Genomic DNA, 18,983 nt, shown 5'->3' on the forward strand with positions numbered 1-18,983 from the left:
TGTGTCATGGATCCAGAGATTGTCTTTCCTGCTCACCAGCCCCCCCACCCACCCTCACAGTTTCCAGTTGCAGGTGTCATCTCACCCCCAATCACTACAGTCCCCTACCTCCCTGCCCCTGGGAACCTTGATGGGTTTCCTTTCTATTTATTTGGGAAAAAGAAATAAAGCATCCATCATCTAAGGAAGGATTCAGTAGGTTTTTACATTTGCCATGAGTTCCCTGGCCAAGTGGGCTTGCAGACTTTGAAATAAGTATTCAGTGAAGCGGGAGTTGCAGGTCATTGTTAAGTTCAAAAGGGAGCCTCCACAGAACCATTCCCAACTCCAACACCTGACTCTTTCATCCAAGTAAATTCTTACCCATGTGCCTCTCCACAAGCACTCACACAGATGCACATCAGGTGTGTGTGTGTGTGTGTGTGTGTGTGTGTGTGTGTGTGTGTGTGTGTGTTTGTGTGTGTGTGTGTGTGTGCGCGCATGCACACATATATATCATATTTAAACATGTGCCCATACATACAAAATTCACTTGTGTCCCCTATACATTTCCTCAGAAGTGACGTCCTGTCAAAATTCACGAGGCCCAAATACAAGAAACAAGCCAGGGCACGAAAGTGTAGAGAGGCAGTGAGACCAAAGAAAACGGAGCCTCTCAAACAGACATCCCATCAACACATGGTCCAGCTTAGCTAGTGGATGGACCCCCGAGACAAGCTAAACCTGTCTGGAGATTTGCAGAGAGTTAGGCCAAGATGAGGCGAGGAAAAAACAAGTCATCAGAATGCTGCCACACAGGACCCAGGAAGCTGGGAAGCATAGTCGGCACGCTGGCAAATGCCAGTTTTGGCTGTCAGCGGTCACCTTCCTGGGCCACAGAGGCCAGGCAGGACAATGAATATTGTCTTGCCTAGTCTGCTTGGCTGTCAGAAGGAATCTAGGCTTGTGTGTGATTGGTAAACACTAGAGCTACATTCAAAGAAGCATTTTAAACGTGTGTCCAGGCCAACCTAAACACAGGGATGGGCACAGTGCCCTCTACTTGAGAAGCTTCCATTATTTAAGTTGCCCAAACACTGCCCTAATGTAGCTGGAACAGGTACCAGGGCAAAAAGGTCTGGTGAAAGGAACATGGTGTTTACGAGCCCAATGGGCTAGGGGTGTCAATCCCTGCCCTGACTCTCCCTGCAAGCCACCCTGGGCCACACACCTGAGCATCTTCATTAAATCAGCCTTGTACAGGCAGGGGTAAACAAGGGGGTGGTACCTATGGCTTTTGCATGCTCCTGTCCACTGTTATCCTCCATAGGGGGAAAGTCTCATTCCTGGACCACCCTGCCTTACATTGCTAAAGCAGGGAAATGGGAAATGCAGTGTGGTGCGAGGGGTTGAACATTCTGAACTGGAGTCCCAGTGCTGCCACTAAGTCGTCCTGGGACATTAGGCAACCTCCCAAAGCTTTTCAACCTCAATGTCCCTAATAAGGACAATGTGATGAAGTGTGAGGACCTCTGTGGAAAGTCAGGTTGTCACACACTTAGATACAGTAGGAGCTAGTGAAGGTGAGGGACCCTAGCACACCAGTGCCTCTATCCACCCATCTGCCCGCCAACTCAGCACAATAGGAAGGTGAGGTTACAGGACCCAAGCCATATTCCTATCCCCTCAAGGCTACAGAGGGTGAGGGGCATGAAGGTCCCAGGAAAGGAGCATGGTGGCGTGGTTGCTGCAAGTTTTTTAGCTGTAAGAAAGCCTGCCAGGTCTCGTCTGAACTTTCAAGTGAGTGTAGAGAGGAGCTGGTGGCTTCCCTTCACCCAAAACCAGTCCCCTGGGGAAGTAGAAAGGCTATATGTACATGGAGAGTGGTCTCATCTCTGCTGATGGTTAATGCGTGGTCATCACATACCCTGACCTCCCCTTGGTCTGTGTGGGACAGGTTTATCACTGCCCAATAGTCTACTGAGATGGTGTTTCCTAGGTGCAGTGATACTTGACTTTGGTTGTGCACTGGACTTGCTTGGAAGGCTTTGAAGAATACAAAGGCTGAGGAATGCAATGTTCCAGTATCTAGGTCTGTCTAATGTTATGTAGCCTGGGTATCAGCATTTTCAAAGGTTGTTCTGTGAAATCCTGTAAGATGATAAAAGAAAGGATTGCTTTTCCATGGACTCCAGAGCCCAGGACTAATGTCTTTACACATGGGAGCAGAGCGTAACCTTCAACCTTCTCACCACCAATACACACACACACACACACACACACACACACACACACACACACATGCATGCACACACACGCAGAGAGGAGAGAGAGTGTGTCACACATGCATAGCATACATCTGCCTACACACACATATACATGTAAACAAATACATATACAAACTAGCGTGCACAAAGATGCACATCCATATGCATACACATGTGTACACATACTCATATGTATAAGAAGTGGCAGAGTGACTGAGGATGCAAAGCTCAAGGGCCCCCTCCCATCCTGTTTCCTGTGTCCTCCTCCTCCTCCTCTGCCTGATCTTCTTCCTTCCTCTCCCCTTACCTTCCACCTCCCTCCTCTTCTGGTGTCAGGTAGAAGGAAGGAGGCTGTAGGTTTAGTGTTTCCACTGTGTCATTCACCATCTCTTTGAGCCTACGAATCCCTTCCTCTCCCAGACCTCTCCTGGCCTTACTGAAGTAGACAAAGCTCTTCTGATGAAATCATCATCAGAAACCTGTGTGAGGTCATGGACCAGAAGCTTAGTCAATGCATGCTAGCACCTGCTTCCTGAATGGTAGCAACAGAGAGACGGTTGCACCCTGAGACTGCTGCTCACTGGTCAGCTTGCACACCGGTGTCTCCTTGATGAGACTGTTTTGTTGTACGTGACAATGTGTTTCCTTAAAAAACAATATATGTGCCATGACACATACAACAAAGTCCCTGGTTCTGACGGTCTTCGCCCCTGCCAGATGCCCTGATGTTTATCACCAGCCACTACCCCCACCAATCCTGGAGACAGGACAGAGTTACTGCAGACAGCAGACTCCTCACTGCCCCTCCTCTGTGGACATTTTTGCTGTCCCAGGACCCTCTGCCTACAGTTCCAGATGTTATCCCCAGGGAGCACACAGCACCAAGGGTAGAATATGGCTCAGTAGTTCCCCAAGCCCCCACAAGGCCAGCTCACGTAGCCGACTCTACCATGCATACATATCTCATGTCCAGTGAAGACTCTGGAGCTAACCTACCACAGTCCCAGTTCTTCCAGAGAGGAAGGCACGTCTCACTTTCTTGGCCTGAGCACAGAGTGCTGGAAGGCTTCCTTGACTCCTAGGAGTCTTGGCAACTCTCCCTGCTAATGTGTCTGGAAGCTGAGCTTTCTCATCGCTTTGATTTGAGAGGCCACCAACCTCTGCCTGGGCCACTGGGGTGCCATCAATCTGTCTCCTGGCCCTCTTCAGCCTATTGTCTACTCAGTACCACAAGTTTTCTTATGAAAACTTATGAGATAATTCATCTCATCTTGTTCACATTACCTATTGGACACGTACTTGTGCCAGTCAGAGTTATAGACACTAACAGTTCTACATCTTCCTCAGAGACAGAAGGAAGCTATATCTGGTCTCACCCTCCCCTTTTCTTCCTCACTTCCTGCTTCCCCCCCACCTCCCAGGCCTCCTGCATCATGAGACTCTTACACGTATAGGAGATGCTTTCCCTACTTGGAAGACTGTCATTGGCACCTGGGCTGCCTCACACTCATTCTTGTCTTTGTAGAAGACAGGCAGAAAGCCCTCTTGGGTCCATGGGACCTTTCTGGTCCACTTGTTCTCAGTCTACAGCCATGTCTACACCCAACACCCCCTCCCTATTCCCCCAACCAGTGGCTGTTACCATAGACAATCACTCCAGACAGGCATTGGACCACCATCCTACTTTATCATAACATCGTCAAGGGCAAGCCTATTGTCATTCTGTACAGCATTGGGTCCCCAGCTCCTGCCAGACTCCATGGCAGGAGGAAAGGAGCCCATTTAATTCCTAGGTTCTGGTTTCCTGTGTGTGCCCTTCCTTCCTTGGACAGACTTGCATCAGTACCAGGTCTGGTTCTGCGAACACCGTAGGGAGAAAAATGTCTGGGTTCCTGCACTAGGGTGCTGGACCTTCCCACCCTAAACCCAGCAAGCTCTTCAGTGGCTGTGTCCTGATGTCATGAAGCACCTTCACAGTACCCTCTCTCCTTTTCTTCCTGTTGTGCCCCACCTCTTCACATGGCCCACTCTTTGCCCTTGAGGTGCAGCCAGCTGAAACAAGGGCAAGGCCCTCCTTCCTCACATGAGTGATTTCTTGGCATGACATCTTAGGCAGAGGGAAACTGCACAGACGAGACTTGGCATGGAGCCCATACCTCTTGTCCTGACACGTCTCCCACTTGTGTTTGCAGAGGTGGTCGGTGTGGGCTGTGTCCTGGATGGCGTGCGCTACACCAACGGCGAGTCCTTCCAGCCCAACTGTAGGTACAACTGCACCTGCATTGATGGCACGATAGGCTGCACGCCGCTGTGTCTGAGCCCCAGGCCCCCACGCCTCTGGTGCCGCCATCCCCGGCATGTGAGAGTTCCTGGCCAGTGCTGTGAACAGTGGGTGTGTGACGATGATACAAGGAGACCACGCCAGACTGCAATGCTGGACGCCAGAGCCTTTGGTAAGTGTGGGCATGGATGAGTGGGAACTCGGGATATCACACAGTCCCTAATGCCCTGGTTTTCTCTTCATAAATCAAGGCCCCCCCAGGCCATTACCCTCTCCACAACTCACCAGTTATATGGTCTCAAGGATGCTCTGTCTGGGACCCAAGTTTCCCATCGGTAAAATGCAAATGACACTATCCTTCCTGCTCTATGTGCTGCTCCAAGCATAAAAGTCAGGTATCACATGTGCAGTCCTCTGTTATCTCTATTATCCCAGAGAGTGGGTAGGGACCTAGATAGAGGGGCAGGTGGCAGGGTATAGCAAGGAGTAGATGGACCTTCCAGGTAACTCAAGGGTTCCATTGCTATGTTCAGGTGAGCAGATTAGGCTTTAGGTAGGTAAGCTGAGAAGAGGAAGCCCTGGAAGAGAGGACAGGGACATGGCTCAGTCACCATTGTCTACCGGAGCTTAATGCACTTGCCAAGTATTTGGCAAGTATCCAGCTGACATTTGCAGAGGTAGCCACATAGGTGTTTGGCTATAGGTGGCTGAATAGATGAATGCATAGATAACAGATAGATGATGGGTGGGAACATGTGTGTGCTGTGCCATCAATATGTGGATGGATGTCTAGATGCATAGAGGAGAAATGGTTGGAGAATAGAAGGGAAGTGGATAGATGAATGGATGGATGGATATATGAAGCAGATAGATTCATGGAAGATGGATGGGTGGAAGGATATAAGATGAATAATTGGATGGATGGATACATTCATGGAGAGTAGATGTTATAAAATGGATGGAAAACAGATATATAGAATAAGACAGATGATAGATAGATAGATAGATAGATAGATAGATAGATAGAATGCAGTGGATGTATGGGTGATAGAGGGATAGATAAAGGATATATGGATAGATGATGTCTGGTTGGATGACGATGTTTAGGCTTTTGAACTAGGGCAGAGGGGACAAGAGTGAGGAAAGGACAAGGGCCAGAAGCAGTGGCTGCATCTGAATTATGTGTGGGGTAATAGGAAGAATGCAGGGTGGCTTCTGGGGCTGGCCCCTGCTCAGGAGGGAACACAGGAGACGGAGCATGTTCCAGGGCATGGTGGGCTGCCTGGTTTGAGTAGGCTGAATTTGAGGAGGGTAATGAGAGGAAAATGCCCAATGAGGGCAGCCTCACAGGGGAGTCCCACAGGAGGGGAACTCTGCTTAGAGCAGCTGCTGGTAGTTGATGAGGCTGGGAGACAGAGGAGCCTGGCCAGAGTTCCAGGGAGCCTGACTTTTGAGCAGTGGACAAGAGAAGAGGAGACTGGGGACTATGGAAAGACAGAGGGAGGAATGAGGAAAAGCCGGGAGATTCAGACACAGTGGGCCACAGAATGCAGACATAGCTAGAGAAAAGTGCCTCTGAAGCAAGTGGCCCCAAAGAAGAGAAGCCTGCTTGCCACTGAGCTTTTGGGGTGTTAATGTTCTTTAAAAGTCTAAGTGTGTGGTCTTGCTCCAGAGCCTGCACAGAGCTGGATTCCTGGCCTTGGTGCCAGCAGTACTTAGGATTAAAAGGAATTTTTTGGGGGGGGGGGTTGAGACAGGGTTTCTCTGTGTAGCCTTGACTGTCCTGGACTTGCTTTGTAGGCCAGGCTGGCCTGGAACTCACAGCGAACCACCTGCCTCTGTCTCCCGAGTGCTGGGATCAAAGGCATGCACCACCACACCCACTACTTTCTTTCTTTCTTTCTTTCTTTTTTTTTTTTTTTTTTTTTTTAAGAAATAGATTCACAGGTGTTGCAGCATCCTTAACCCTTAACAACTCCAGACATTAACAAACATGCCTCAGGGACAAAACATCCCACATGGATAAAAAATGTGGCATGGATGAGAACCAGTAGCAGGGAAGGCTTGGTCCCTGGTAGCTCAGGGCAGCATGGCTGCTCCTCCCACCAGCATATCTGTGTAAGAGTCACTGGGTGGTGGAGGGAGGCAGAAGCTGCCTGCCCATTGTGCGTGACCCAGTAACCTAGTTCTTAGCCATCCCGGGCAAAGCCCCTGCAGCGGGTATGGAGGAGACCCAGAAACCAAAGCCCTTTGATCCTCTCATCCTCTCAGGCAAATCCCTCCCTGCTTGCCTGCTACAGGCTTCCAGACAGCCCATCCCAGACTGCCCACCTCTGTCTTTGGAAGCCTCCATTGTTTTCTCCCTTCTTTCCATGGGTGCTCTCCATACTCAAATTCACTCCCAAATTCACTCATCTGCAGTGTTTGCTGCACACCTGCAAGCTCCAGGGACTGTGTGACAAATTCTGTTACCCTAAGGAGATTCCTCATCTTCCTAGAGTGTTTTTCCTCTCCCCCCCTTCCCCGCCACCTGCCCCGCCCCATTCCTTGATTGCCTTTTCTGTCCTCATGCTCATTCTCTCCCGTTCCTTCCACCACCACCACCCCACCCCACCCCCGTCTCTTTCTCTCTGTCTCTCTCTCTCTGTCTCTGTCAGTCTCTCTGTTTCTATCTGTCTCTCTCTGTCTCTCTATTTCTCTGTGTGTATCTCTGTCTCTGTCTCTCTGTGCCTCTCTGCCTCTATCTCTCTCTGTGTCTCTGTCTCTGTGTTTCTGTCTCTGTCTGTCTGTCTGTGTCTGTCTGTCTGTCTGTCTCTGTCTCTCTCTCTCTCTCTCTCTCTCTCTCTCTCTCTCTCTCTCTTTCTCTCTCCTTTTCTCCCCCTCCCTAGTCTTATGAGTACACAGGTGGGATTTCTCTATGTGTCTGTCTGTCCCATCTTTCTGCAGGCTTTTCTGCCTTGCCTGCTATCTGCTTGTCTCCCTCCATAGCTCACCACTCTCCCCTGATCACTTCTTTTTTTTTTTTTTAACAAGAAAGATTTTAATTTTTTAAATTTTTGGGGGGGGTTGGGTTAAAATTAATTTATTCTTATTACATCTCAATGGTTATCCCATCCCTTGTATCCTCCCATTCTTCCCTCCCTCCCATTTTCCCCTTATTCCCTCCCCTATGACTGTTCCCGAGGGGGACCTCCTCCCCCTGTATATGCTCATAGGGTATCAAGTCTCTTCTTGGTAGCCTGCTATCCTTCCTCTGAGTGCCACCAGGCCTCCCCCTCCAGGGACGTGGTCAAATATGAGGCACCAGAGTATGTGTGAAAGTCAGACCCCACTCTCCATACTAGCCCTGATCACTTCTGACGAAGCATGTACCCATCAGATGCTGGTGCTCTGTACGTTCACAGGACCAGGCAGGAGCAGAAACTCCCACGGGCCTATAGTCAGGTAACCGTACTCTCTGGCATGTACGAGGACTCACTAGCCCAGGGAGTCCTGATTATACTTTCACACGTGTAATCACATACATAGACATAAACACAAACACACATATAAAAAATAAATGCAAAAATAAAATTTCACTTTAGCGAAAATAAGAAGAGATACTGTCCATCTTAGTGGGACAGGAAACAGGGGTAGGAGGTGGCATCTGGTCACGTGGCATCCTGTCTGGGAACAGGAAGAGATGATAGCTGGTGCTCGGCTCGCTTTCTCCTATCTGATTTGGATTCTCACTCTATTCTGGGTGGGTCTTCTCACGTCACTTAACCCAATGTAGAAAATTCTTGCCAGGCATGCCCAGGGTTCTGTCTGCTAGATGGTTTTACACCCTGTCTAGCTGACAGTCGATCTTAACCACCACAGAGAAGACCTCCCTGGGTGCACCTGCTAATTAGAAGGCAGTTTGTCCTCCTGTGGAGGAAAATTAGCCCAGTTCTGTCTGTCTGTCTCTTTGTCTCAATCTTCCATATATCTGTTGGTCTTTGCCATTTTCTGAGTCACATGAAGAGTGAGCATTTTGTGCATGGTAATGGTGAGGGCTTGGGGAGCTTGTGGAGGCTGCAAACTCATGGGTACTCTGGTGTCCCCTCTACAGCAGCTTCGGGCACAGTGGAACAATGGCACGGGAACTGCATTGCCTACAGTAGCCCTTGGAGTCCCTGCTCAACCACCTGTGGCCTAGGCATCTCAACTCGTATCTCAAATGTCAATGCCCGGTGCTGGCCAGAGCAGGAAAGTCGCCTCTGCAACCTGCGGCCATGTGATGTGGACATCCGTCCACATATCAAAGTAAGTCCAGAGCAGAGGTAGGCATCTTGGGCCGGTATCTTTGAGCCTGGCCACTGAACTTCTTGGCAGGCTTGGGAATGAGCCCACTAGGCTGGTCCATGATGGGTTTCACCGAATAGATGCTTTTGCAGTTCCCATCCTATCAGAAGCAAGGTCACTCCAAGGAGAAATCAGGAGCTACTCCAAGTGTTCTTTCTGTAGTGATGCTGAGGGATCTGTACCACCTTCCTTCCCCCATGACATCCCTCATCCACCTGCATAGGCACAGGACAGCTACCTGGGCAATGTGAGGACTTCTAACTAGAGCTTGGAACACACAGGGTCACATGCCTCTCTGCTGTTAGTGTTTGCAACTGTGGCCAGTCACCTGCTACCATTAAACTTCAGTCCCTTGCCCGTGATAGTACATTGGTATTAATCCCTGAATTCCTTCCGGCTTCGAGAGTCCAAGATGATGCAAGTACAACATCAAGGACATTTCTAATAACCTGCAAAATACTGGGGATTTAGGCATGGGTCTAACTTGTTTAACTTTATACCTCTCACTCACACCTTAGTGTTGGCCCATTTGATGTCACATCAAACAAAGCAAGCTTGTCAGGGATCGTCTCTAGCTCCATGGGTGGAGCCGACTAGGTTCTTCCAATGCTGAGGAAGGGCTGCTAGTTGACGGGACACCCTGCTTCCCACTGTCATCTTCAGGCATGGGCCTTGCTCCTTATCCTCAACACAGCATCTTACCACCTTTGATAGATACTACTTTCCTTCCTACTCTTTTTTCCCTCCCTCTGCTGTGCCAATCTTTGGTCTCAGCAGGTCTTCCTTAAATGTCTCCTATTGGAAGTACGAGTGTGAAGAACCCAGAATAGGGAGAAATATGAACAAAGACCCTAATCTGGATTCCTCTCTCATCTCCATGACCATCTACCCTAGGTGGAGGGTTCTCCCAATTGGATAAGTTACATGCCCCACCCACACTGGACATGTTCCGAGGCCAGCTTTTGAGCTGATAATAGACTCTGATACTAGCCAAATGCATTTAATAACTGCCTCCTGTATACCAGCTTCGAAGTTATATTAATGAGATACAGAAAGAAGCCCCAGTATCAAAGAGTCCACAGCCTCATTGAAGGGTAGACTTGTATTTAAATAATGTCAGTGCTATTGAAAAAGTATGATGATTGTGTGTGTGTGTGTGTGTGTGTGTGAGAGAGAGAGAGAGAGAGAGAGAGAGAGAGAGAGAGAGAGAGAGAGAGAGAGAGAGAGAGAGAGAGGCAATGGGGTAGAGGGGATAGCTGAGAGCAAAGGGTGCCCCTCCCTAATCATGGAGCTCCCTGTCAGCTTACCCATTTGTTAATGGGGGATCATGGTTAGCTGGGATAGATAACAAGCCTTCTTGTGCTGGTGACACTGGCATATGGATACCAAGAAGGCAAAAGTTCAGGAAAGAAAGGAGACTGCGGGCTGTGACATCTGAGCTCAGCATGGTAATCCTCCGGCACTCCTCCCTTTCCCTGTGCCATGTGGCAAGGCCTTGTTGTGTTTGCTGATGTCCTTCCTTGCTTGAAAGTGCTGCAAAGTCTGGAGCAAAGCTGATGCTTGCCGTGCACAGTGATGCGAAGGAAGGACAGGGAGCCAGGTGGCTGTGCATCACCAGAGCATACTAACAAAAGGCCCTTTTCTTTTCCTGAAGGCAGGGAAAAAATGCCTGGCTGTGTACCAGCCAGAGGAGGCGCAGAACTTCACTCTTGCAGGCTGTGTCAGCACACGCACCTACCGACCCAAGTACTGTGGAGTCTGTACTGACAGTAGATGCTGCATCCCCTACAAGTCCAAGACCATCAGTGTCGATTTCCAGTGTCCAGAGGGGCCTGGTTTCACTCGTCAGGTCCTATGGATTAATGCTTGTTTCTGCAACCTAAGCTGCAGGAATCCCAACGATATCTTTGCTGACCTGGAATCTTACCCTGACTTCTCAGAGATTGCCAATTAGGTAGGTATGTGGCTCAAGCTCCGTGTTTGCAGAGCAACCAGCTGTGGCCCAGGACTTCACAACTGAGCCTTATTTCATCTACTCCCTACTTAATTCTGAATTCCCTGATCCTGACCTTCAGTCTCTGTTCCTTTTTTTTATTTTATTTTTTTAAACCATCTCAATGGCCCAGGAAAGTGCTGTTCAGGCTCAGACAATGGGTCCCTCCTTAGGGACATTCTACATCACTCCAAAGAAAACACATGTTGGCTGTTCACAATGAAAGCCAATCTTGACCCAGCCAGTCTGACTCCAGCCTGTGCAAGTTGTAAGAAATCCTGATGGGACTGCCCAAGGAAAAGAACCAGCTAAAGAACCAGTATCACAGACTCCTTCAGATGCTAAGAATGAGGATGTTGGGGTCCTTTCAGACTGATGGGATTGCGAACACAGGAATAAGCTACTATTTGGGCTTTGCCAAATGATACTATCATGGGTATTTCTACCTACAACACACCAAAAGTGCTCTTACTCCAAAGATCTGTGTACTGCAAGGTCACCAAACATTTTCCAGGTGAGGTCAATAGTTATGCTATTTTGATTTGTAACAGAAAGCCATTTTCCTTAACCTTGGCATAACTGAGGACACATTTCTCCATCTACCCTCCACAGTACAGAGGGCTCAAATTTGGTTCATGGGGATCAGAAATGTAATTTGAGAAATTTTATTTTGCTAGTAGATGACCATTAGTAGCTGTCAATGCATCCTATAGGGATAGGGCAAGGGCACCCAATTTCCCAAGCCACAGCTGATCAAGGTCACTGAATCTGCTGCTGAACACACTCTTAGGGCAAGTAGCTACTCTGGGCCTCACCCTAGGTGTTATGGGAGCTCACAGGGATCTTGAGGTGACCTGTCTGTTGTCTTAAACAATGGGATGATGAGGCAATGTCCTCATGGGTCTTTAGAAGATTCTTTTGAGGTTCAAACCAGACCTAGCAAATGCATGTGTCAAACAAATAAGTGGGTCACCCTTCAGTGGCCTGAGTAGCCTCTGGCAGGAGCGGAAAGACCACAATACACCCCGGGGCCCAGGACACATCTCTTTTGTTTCAGTGACTTACTTCACAGCCTTAGTGTCTGTGGAGCAAAATCACTCAGTTTTCTAGTCTGAAGAGAGAAGTTGACTGGCCATTTCAAAATGGAGATCTATTTATCAAGGGTAAAAGCCAAAGAGTTTGTAAGCTGAACAAAGATATTTCTCCTAAGTGATCATGAGGCTGTTATTTATTTTGTTGGCAAAACGTAAGGTTTTCCGTCATCGTTCATCTATTGGGTGTGTTCTACGTGCTGCTCATTGTTCTCAATATTTATCACATATTTGCTCATTCAAGTTTTGTGATAGCATTCCCTTCATGATTTCTGTTCTTAACACTGTGAAATGGAAGCTCAAAGAGGTCAACAAACTCAATCAAATTCAGCCATCTGGAGATTCATATCCCGGGTAAATTACCTTCATAATTCATATTTCTACTTTGTTTCTGGACCTTCCAACATGAAAGAGCAGAAAAGTATACTGAAGCCAGCAACCTGTCCTCCTAACATTGTCTCTCTAGCTCCTTTCCCACAAGAGGAGAGTGTGTCTAGATACTAAGCATCCAAGCCAAACTGGATAAAAAGAGGCCCCTGAATTCCCTGTGGCTCCTCCTGCCCTGACATCTGAACCAGCTTACAATATGCATTTGTAAGGTGACTCCGTTTGCCCAGCACCGCATGAGGGGTGATGGGAAAGATGCCTGTGAGACAACTCTACAAGCACACAAATGGATTCCTAAATAGGAAAGGGGACTTGGGATTTCCCCCTCTTTCCTGCAACCTTCCAAAGGCCTGGCCTTGTGCAAGGCAAACAGTGGTGCTCAAGATGTATTTAAGGAAGAAAATACATTATATATACACTCCTATTTTTCCTTAGATGCACGCGTCTTACAGGATCTCATCTTAGTGGGGAAAATCTTCTCTTAAATGAGGCTTAGTGTTCTGAATAAATGTATGTTCATATGTGTACAACAGCTTGCATGTATCAATAAGTTACCCCTGAATATTACCAGTCGTGTAAGTTTCGTGTGGACCATGTTAGATTTTCCTACATTGTAAAAACCTGTCTTACCAGCTAACTCTGGAAGAACTTCCATAGGAGCCATAAGTTAGGGTCTTACCAGGTACACATCGCCATTCAGGGAACTGAGCTGAGCATCTTCAATTAAAGTAGGCTCTGTTAGAGGAGTTAGGATGATCATTAGGAATAGGAGAGAGGGGTGGCCAGAGTATCTTGGTTGTCATTGAGAAATGGACCTGGCTAGCATCAGGACCAAAGGAACCATCTTTGAATCAAGAACTTAAGTCACATGAAAGAAGACATGGAGGCATTATAAGGAAGCTTTTTCTAATAGACAGAAACAGTCTGCAATGGTGAGGCCTGGTTCAAGGAAGGTTAGGATTACCAATTACAGTTAAAAACAAATGTCCATTTATTGCTAAATTATTTGGTGCTAAGCATGATGCTGCATGTTACCGAGTTATCAATTAGCAGAGTACATGACCTGTCTCCATCTGATAAATAGAAACTTTGAAGCTCGAAGGAACTAAGATGCTGAGGCTCAGACACATGCTTACTCTACCAGAAAGGAGAAGAGAGAGTTAGACAGAACCCAAGTAACTAAGACTGGAGGCTCACAGGAGCAAGTCTTTAGATTTCCCCCGCCTCCATGCCATCCCAAATGCTTAGAAACAAAGGAAAGAAGCAACGAAGGTCAGCTAAGTTTCAATGAAGAAGTTTACTGTAGTACTGAGAGTGAATTTCTTGGGTGTGCTTATTCATGACAGAGGGAGACCTGAGCTCATGAACCCACAGCTTACTACTAAACCTTACAATTAGCATTTGGAGAGCCCTGAGTATGCACCAACCAAGGTTGCTACTTGGTGCTTTACTGACATAGCCTACTTAATCCTTCCAGTGAGCCTGGAGTTAGGGCATTACCACTGCCCATTCTAGGGCTAATACAACCAAGTCTCCATGAGTTAAGTAATTTGCTCAAGTTCTTACCAACCAGGGCACTGCAGGCAAGCTCCAAAGCCCAGGGTCCTGTGACACACCCATGCCATCTCTCCTGATACCCAGCCCATTTTCCTTCCCCCCAACAAAAGGCTCCAGAGTCAGCAGAGGAGATTTGTAGGTTGCTGCTGAAATTCTAATTTTGAGGCTGATTAGAGATTAACCAAAGAAAGTAATTTCAGATGATATGGTCGTTTGCAAGCATTAATTTTGGACTATATAGGCATTGTAGGGAACATCACAACCTCTGACTATGGTGTTGACTTATGTCATTGTCTTAAGGACTTGTTTTTGACTGAAAGGAACCCCAGTGACAGCCCTGAATATCTGGAAAGCAGAAGGCCATGATTAGCTGTGTGTCCCTGCATAGCCATGTGTATGTGTATATGTATGTGTGTTTATTTGTATGTATGTATCTATTTTCAAACTGTGATTGAATATTTAAATATTCCTATTGCCATTATGTAAGTGAATACACATGAAGAAATGTCTTTGAACTTCCTAATAGAGGAAAAATAGCCCTTGGGCAGCCCGTCACATTCTACTACAGTCCTCATTTTTCTCATGATTTGTGTAGCAAGCAGGGAATGTGTTTGTTCACCCATGATGGGTTTTCATTGTTCAAATTCTTTGTTTACAGCTTTTCTCCTTAAAGCAATAAATCATCAGCAAAAGTGACTTCTTTGATTTGGTGTGTATGTGTGGGTTTTTTTTTTCCCCCTTGTAAATCCTGTTGTTAAGAGGCAATGATGGAGGGCTGGGCATATTCAGTCAATGTGTGGGTTGGAGAAATTAAGTCCCAGACATTGGATAGAAGAGAATAAAATTCACTTAAATGTTTGAACATGGGCCTAGAAACTTAGATTCTGAAACTCAGATAATCCCAGGGTTGTGTGACACTATTCCTGGAGAGACCTGGATGAACAGCTGCTCATCTCAGATGGGGAGTCTACCGTAGACCAAAGTAGGGATAGATAACACCAAAATTCTACATGGTGAACCAGTTCCTTACAGGAGTCTAGATGACAGATTATTCACAGGAATGAATATGACTCAAGGGCCGCTACATCACAGGAAGTGCACCCCAGCGTGGGTAGCAGCTCAGGGAAGCTGGGATTTTCCACAGGTCAGAGTATCTCTCTTGGGCAATTCAGCTGTTCTGTCTTTTAAGCAGCCCCACTGACCTGTGTGTTTTAGGCAGTTCAACTGGCCTTTGGTTCCTTAATGGTTCTTATTATTTTCATAGCCTTGGGGTTGGGGGCTTTTGTTCCTGGTTAGCTTTAGGGACTTTTTGAGTATCCTGAGTTGTTTACTTCTTGACTCTTAGAGGTTTTGTCTTAAGAACAAGCCTGGTTTTTGAGGCTTAACAAGTCTCTTTTATAACTTCTTGGATTTTAACAAGCTTTGAGTTTTGGAGAAAATTGTTACATAAGAACCAGAGTTGCCAATGTACCTAGACTTAAAGATAAGAATAAACAGAAAGGGGATTTTTAGCACCCCCTCCTTCATTCACATACTCATTTATTTAATGGCTTGCTATATTCTTAACTAGATGTTGGGTACCTTCTGGTCAGGGCCATGACAACAGACCACAGTGCCTGGAAGGTGGCAAGGGCTGGGGAGATGAGTGGATAGGCAGAGTATCTATTACGTACTGCCCTCAGAGCCATTGGGAGCACAGAGAAGCATAAAGCAGACTACAAGTTGTCATGGAAACAGTTCTGCCATTAGGGCTCCACTGGGTCTTAAGACACTGGACTCTTTGCTGGGATGCCTCACCTCCATCTCCTCAACTGGGGAATTCACAAAATGATGATGTCTACCTCTTGGTGGCACACACCTTGCATATTTGATTTTTAAATAGAGGGATAGCATAAAAGTAAGATGCTTAACTTTCAAGCCCAGAGGACCTAAATTTGATCCCTCAGAACCTACATTAAAAACAAAAATCTGACTGTGGCAACAAGTGCTTATAACCCCAGTATTTGGGAAGCAGACACTGGTGGGTCCCCGGGACTCACTGGGTAGCCAGTCAACTTGAATCAGCAAAGCCCATGCTAATGAGAGACTGCCTAAAACAAGGTGGGTGACAACTGACAATTGACAACTGAGGTTGAAGTCTGGCCTTCCCATGCACTCACCCACCTGTGCCTGTGCAGCCATGTGCATCCACATGAACACTGGTTGAGCTGTTTTGTAACAAATGGGTTAGTCAGCTGGGTTATAGTACACATCTATACATTTAATTATTTAAGGTAGTGAACATGAGTGTCATCAGTATTTAGTTGCACACTTTCACTTTAACCATAAACTGCTTAAGCCAGGTGTGGTGACGCACACCTTTAATCCCAGCAGAGGCAGGAAGAGCTCTCTGAGTTCGAGGCCAGCCTGGTCTACAAATAGAGTCCAGGACATCCAGGGCTACAGAGGTACCCTGTCTCAAACAAAACCAAACCAAAAATGAACAAACAAATGAGAAACATAAACTGCTCAATCACTGAATAATTTTCTTTGGCATATTTTTGTTTCAAGTTGTAACTTCACTTACTGACCAGCTTCTCTAAGGGAGGAAGAGTGGAGTGGTGCTTTCTGCACAATGTGGTATGCTTAGCCATCAAACAGCCTGTGTTGAGGGCCATGATGGGTGAGGTGAATGCCTCTGTAGGCCTCTTCTAGTCAACCCCTCCCGAAGCAAATGATATCACAACACAGGCCAAGGGGAGAACCCAGCCCCGGTTTAGAAGAGCCACGTGACTTATTTTCATTAACACCTCTGTACTCAAGCATAGTTTTTTTTTTTCTTTTCATCGGCAGGTGAATGGAAAAGGAAAACATGGTACATATGCACAATAGAATTTTACTCATCCATAATAAAAACACAAATACTGTGGTTTTCTGGGTAATGGACATAACTTATTATAGTGCTGGAGGCTCAGAGAGACAGATGCCGTGTATTTTCTCTCTTGTATGGGTTTAGCTTCTAAGATTTTATATGTGTATTTATGGGGGAATTGAGTATATATGTGTAGATTCCAGGAGACCAGAAAGAGGCTCATGAAAGAGGGAAATCCGACTTAAGGGAGAGAGCTTAGGAGGGTAATAGACACGTGTAATGTGAAAGTGGAAAGGAGAATGCTGGGCATGGAAGAGGATAATGGAGGTAGTGGAGAAGAGGCCGTGGAAGAAAAACAATTGCAACTAAGTATCTAAGAAAGTGCTACACGGTAGCCTACTTTTGCAATCAAGATGCAAAGTAAAAGTTAAAACAAATTTGAGGTTGGGGCCTAGAGTGCCTCACATTCAGGGGAATTAGGGGACATTTACTCAACATCAGCTTGTTGAAGATGGAGAAAATGTGACCTGAAGGAAATTGTAAAAACACATATAGTGACTGGTGAGTTGGATGGAGATCTTGTAATCCTGCTCCATGGGCTAAGGCAAGGCGATTTGCTTGGCTGTACAGTATTGGGGCCAGCCTGGGCAACAGAGCAGGAAGGATTCTTTCTCAAAAAATAAAAAGTCTATCTATTTATCATCTATCTATCTATCTATCTATCTATCTATCTATCATCCAGAACTTTAAAAATCAATTCCTTCAAGTGAGCTGTGTACACTTGTTTTTCCTCTAACCGTCCTAAGTCCAGCCTTTTTTTTCTCCCCTTCTTGTTTTTCCTATTTAAAATAAGGTGCCCCATTTCCTTGCCTCTCTCCCTATCAAATCAGAAATAAGTTTGTTTCCAGGAATGAATTTACAGGAGAGGAAACAGGAAGTAGGAAGGTGGCAAGATGCCTGTGAACCAGGGCGCTTGCTCAGCCTGGGCTTGGAGCCAGGCAGTGTTACTGTTATATATTTCTTAGTTTTGTTTTTTTGTTGTTGTTATTTTTTGGGGGGGGGTTGGTTTTTTTTTTTTTTTTTTGGCAGTTTGGTGTCTGAGGGTAGAGAGAGGGGCCACCAGGCCACTTGTTAGCAGAACAGGACACCGAACTGCTCCTTGCCTTTGGTCCACCACCACCCACCCTGGTCCCAGGAGGCAGCCCGAACAGCCTGGGTCTGCCACCTTCAGAATTCATTTACATCTATCATCTATCTATCTATCTATCTATCTATCTATCTATCTATCTCCTGTTCCTTCTTCATCCATCTACCTCTCCACACGTTAGTGACACTATGTATTTAGAAATCCACATCCTGCTGGAATCTGGGCTCTTTCTCTCACATATGGATTCTAAGGAAACCTTGGCACAGTCTTCTCACCTCTTGGTACACTCTATACAGCATACCTTGGGCTTGCCACTTTAAGCCTCATTACTCTGGCTTTTATATAATACAAAAAAAAAATGTGGATTTCTTCATCCATTTCAGTACAAGGGAGTGTGAGCTGCTAGTAGAAAAGATTATGAAATGCCAGCAGACGGAAGGGAGAGAAACTTAAAACTACATCAAAGCTATTGAGTCTTGCAAGTCTTAGTGGGACGATTTAACAGAAGAACGAAGGCACCTGGGGCCATAGAAAGCCTTTCAGGCCCCTATTGCTGATCCACGGCCTCAGTAGAGTTCACTGACGTTGTGCCGTCCCCAGATACTCAGTCAGTGATGGTGAGAGTCAGTCAGTCCTGTGCTCAGGACTTACAGGGAGGTAGGTGACAATCCACTGGAGATGGTTAGACAAGTCATGCAGTCTCTGGGGTTTGAAAAGTACTGATTCTGGGGAGTGGAGACTCCCCTGGAGCTCACTGGCCATTTAGTCTAGCCGAGTTGATGAGTGTCAAGTTCAGTGAAAGACCCTGTCTCAAAGAATGCTTGGGAAGCAATGGAGAGGTCTGGCATTGACCTCAAACCTCCAAGCACATACACAGCTATGCACACATACCAGTATACCCTCAATAAATATAATACAAAATCTTTGTGAAAAAGAAATCAGTGGTTTATGAGTGGGAAAAACAAGGTAATATACAGTATGCAGCTGCATATTTCATATCAGCATGATTCCTGGCTCCCTAGGAATGTTGGGCATTAAGAAGTCACTTCTCAGAGCAGGGATGAATGGCAATGGGTTCTGTACCCATGGAGTTGGCTGTCACTC

General features: G+C 46.6%; 1 protein-coding gene across 3 annotated transcripts in view; it reads left to right on the forward strand.

Moving 5' to 3' along the window:
* Positions 1-14,577, forward strand: part of CCN4 (cellular communication network factor 4) — a 32,745-nt gene extending 18,168 nt beyond the window's left edge. Inside the window, exons 3-6 of one of the 3 annotated variants that reach the window (XM_084749842.1) lie at positions 4,439-4,699; positions 8,621-8,814; positions 10,508-10,807; positions 10,980-14,577. In XM_084749842.1, the coding sequence (XP_084605968.1) occupies positions 4,439-4,699; positions 8,621-8,814; positions 10,508-10,807 (755 nt within the window). In that variant the 3' untranslated portion in view covers positions 10,980-14,577. Of the gene's footprint in view, positions 1-4,438; positions 4,700-8,620; positions 8,815-10,507 lie in introns of all 3 variants that reach the window. The other 2 variants (XM_084749843.1, XM_084749844.1) reach the window with 2 other exon arrangements.
* The last annotated feature ends 4,406 nt before the right edge of the window (positions 14,578-18,983 follow it).

The sequence above is a fragment of the Acomys minous genome, assembly GCF_964271855.1.
Source record: "Acomys minous genome assembly, chromosome: 12".
Taxonomy (NCBI): Eukaryota; Metazoa; Chordata; class Mammalia; order Rodentia; family Muridae; genus Acomys; species Acomys minous.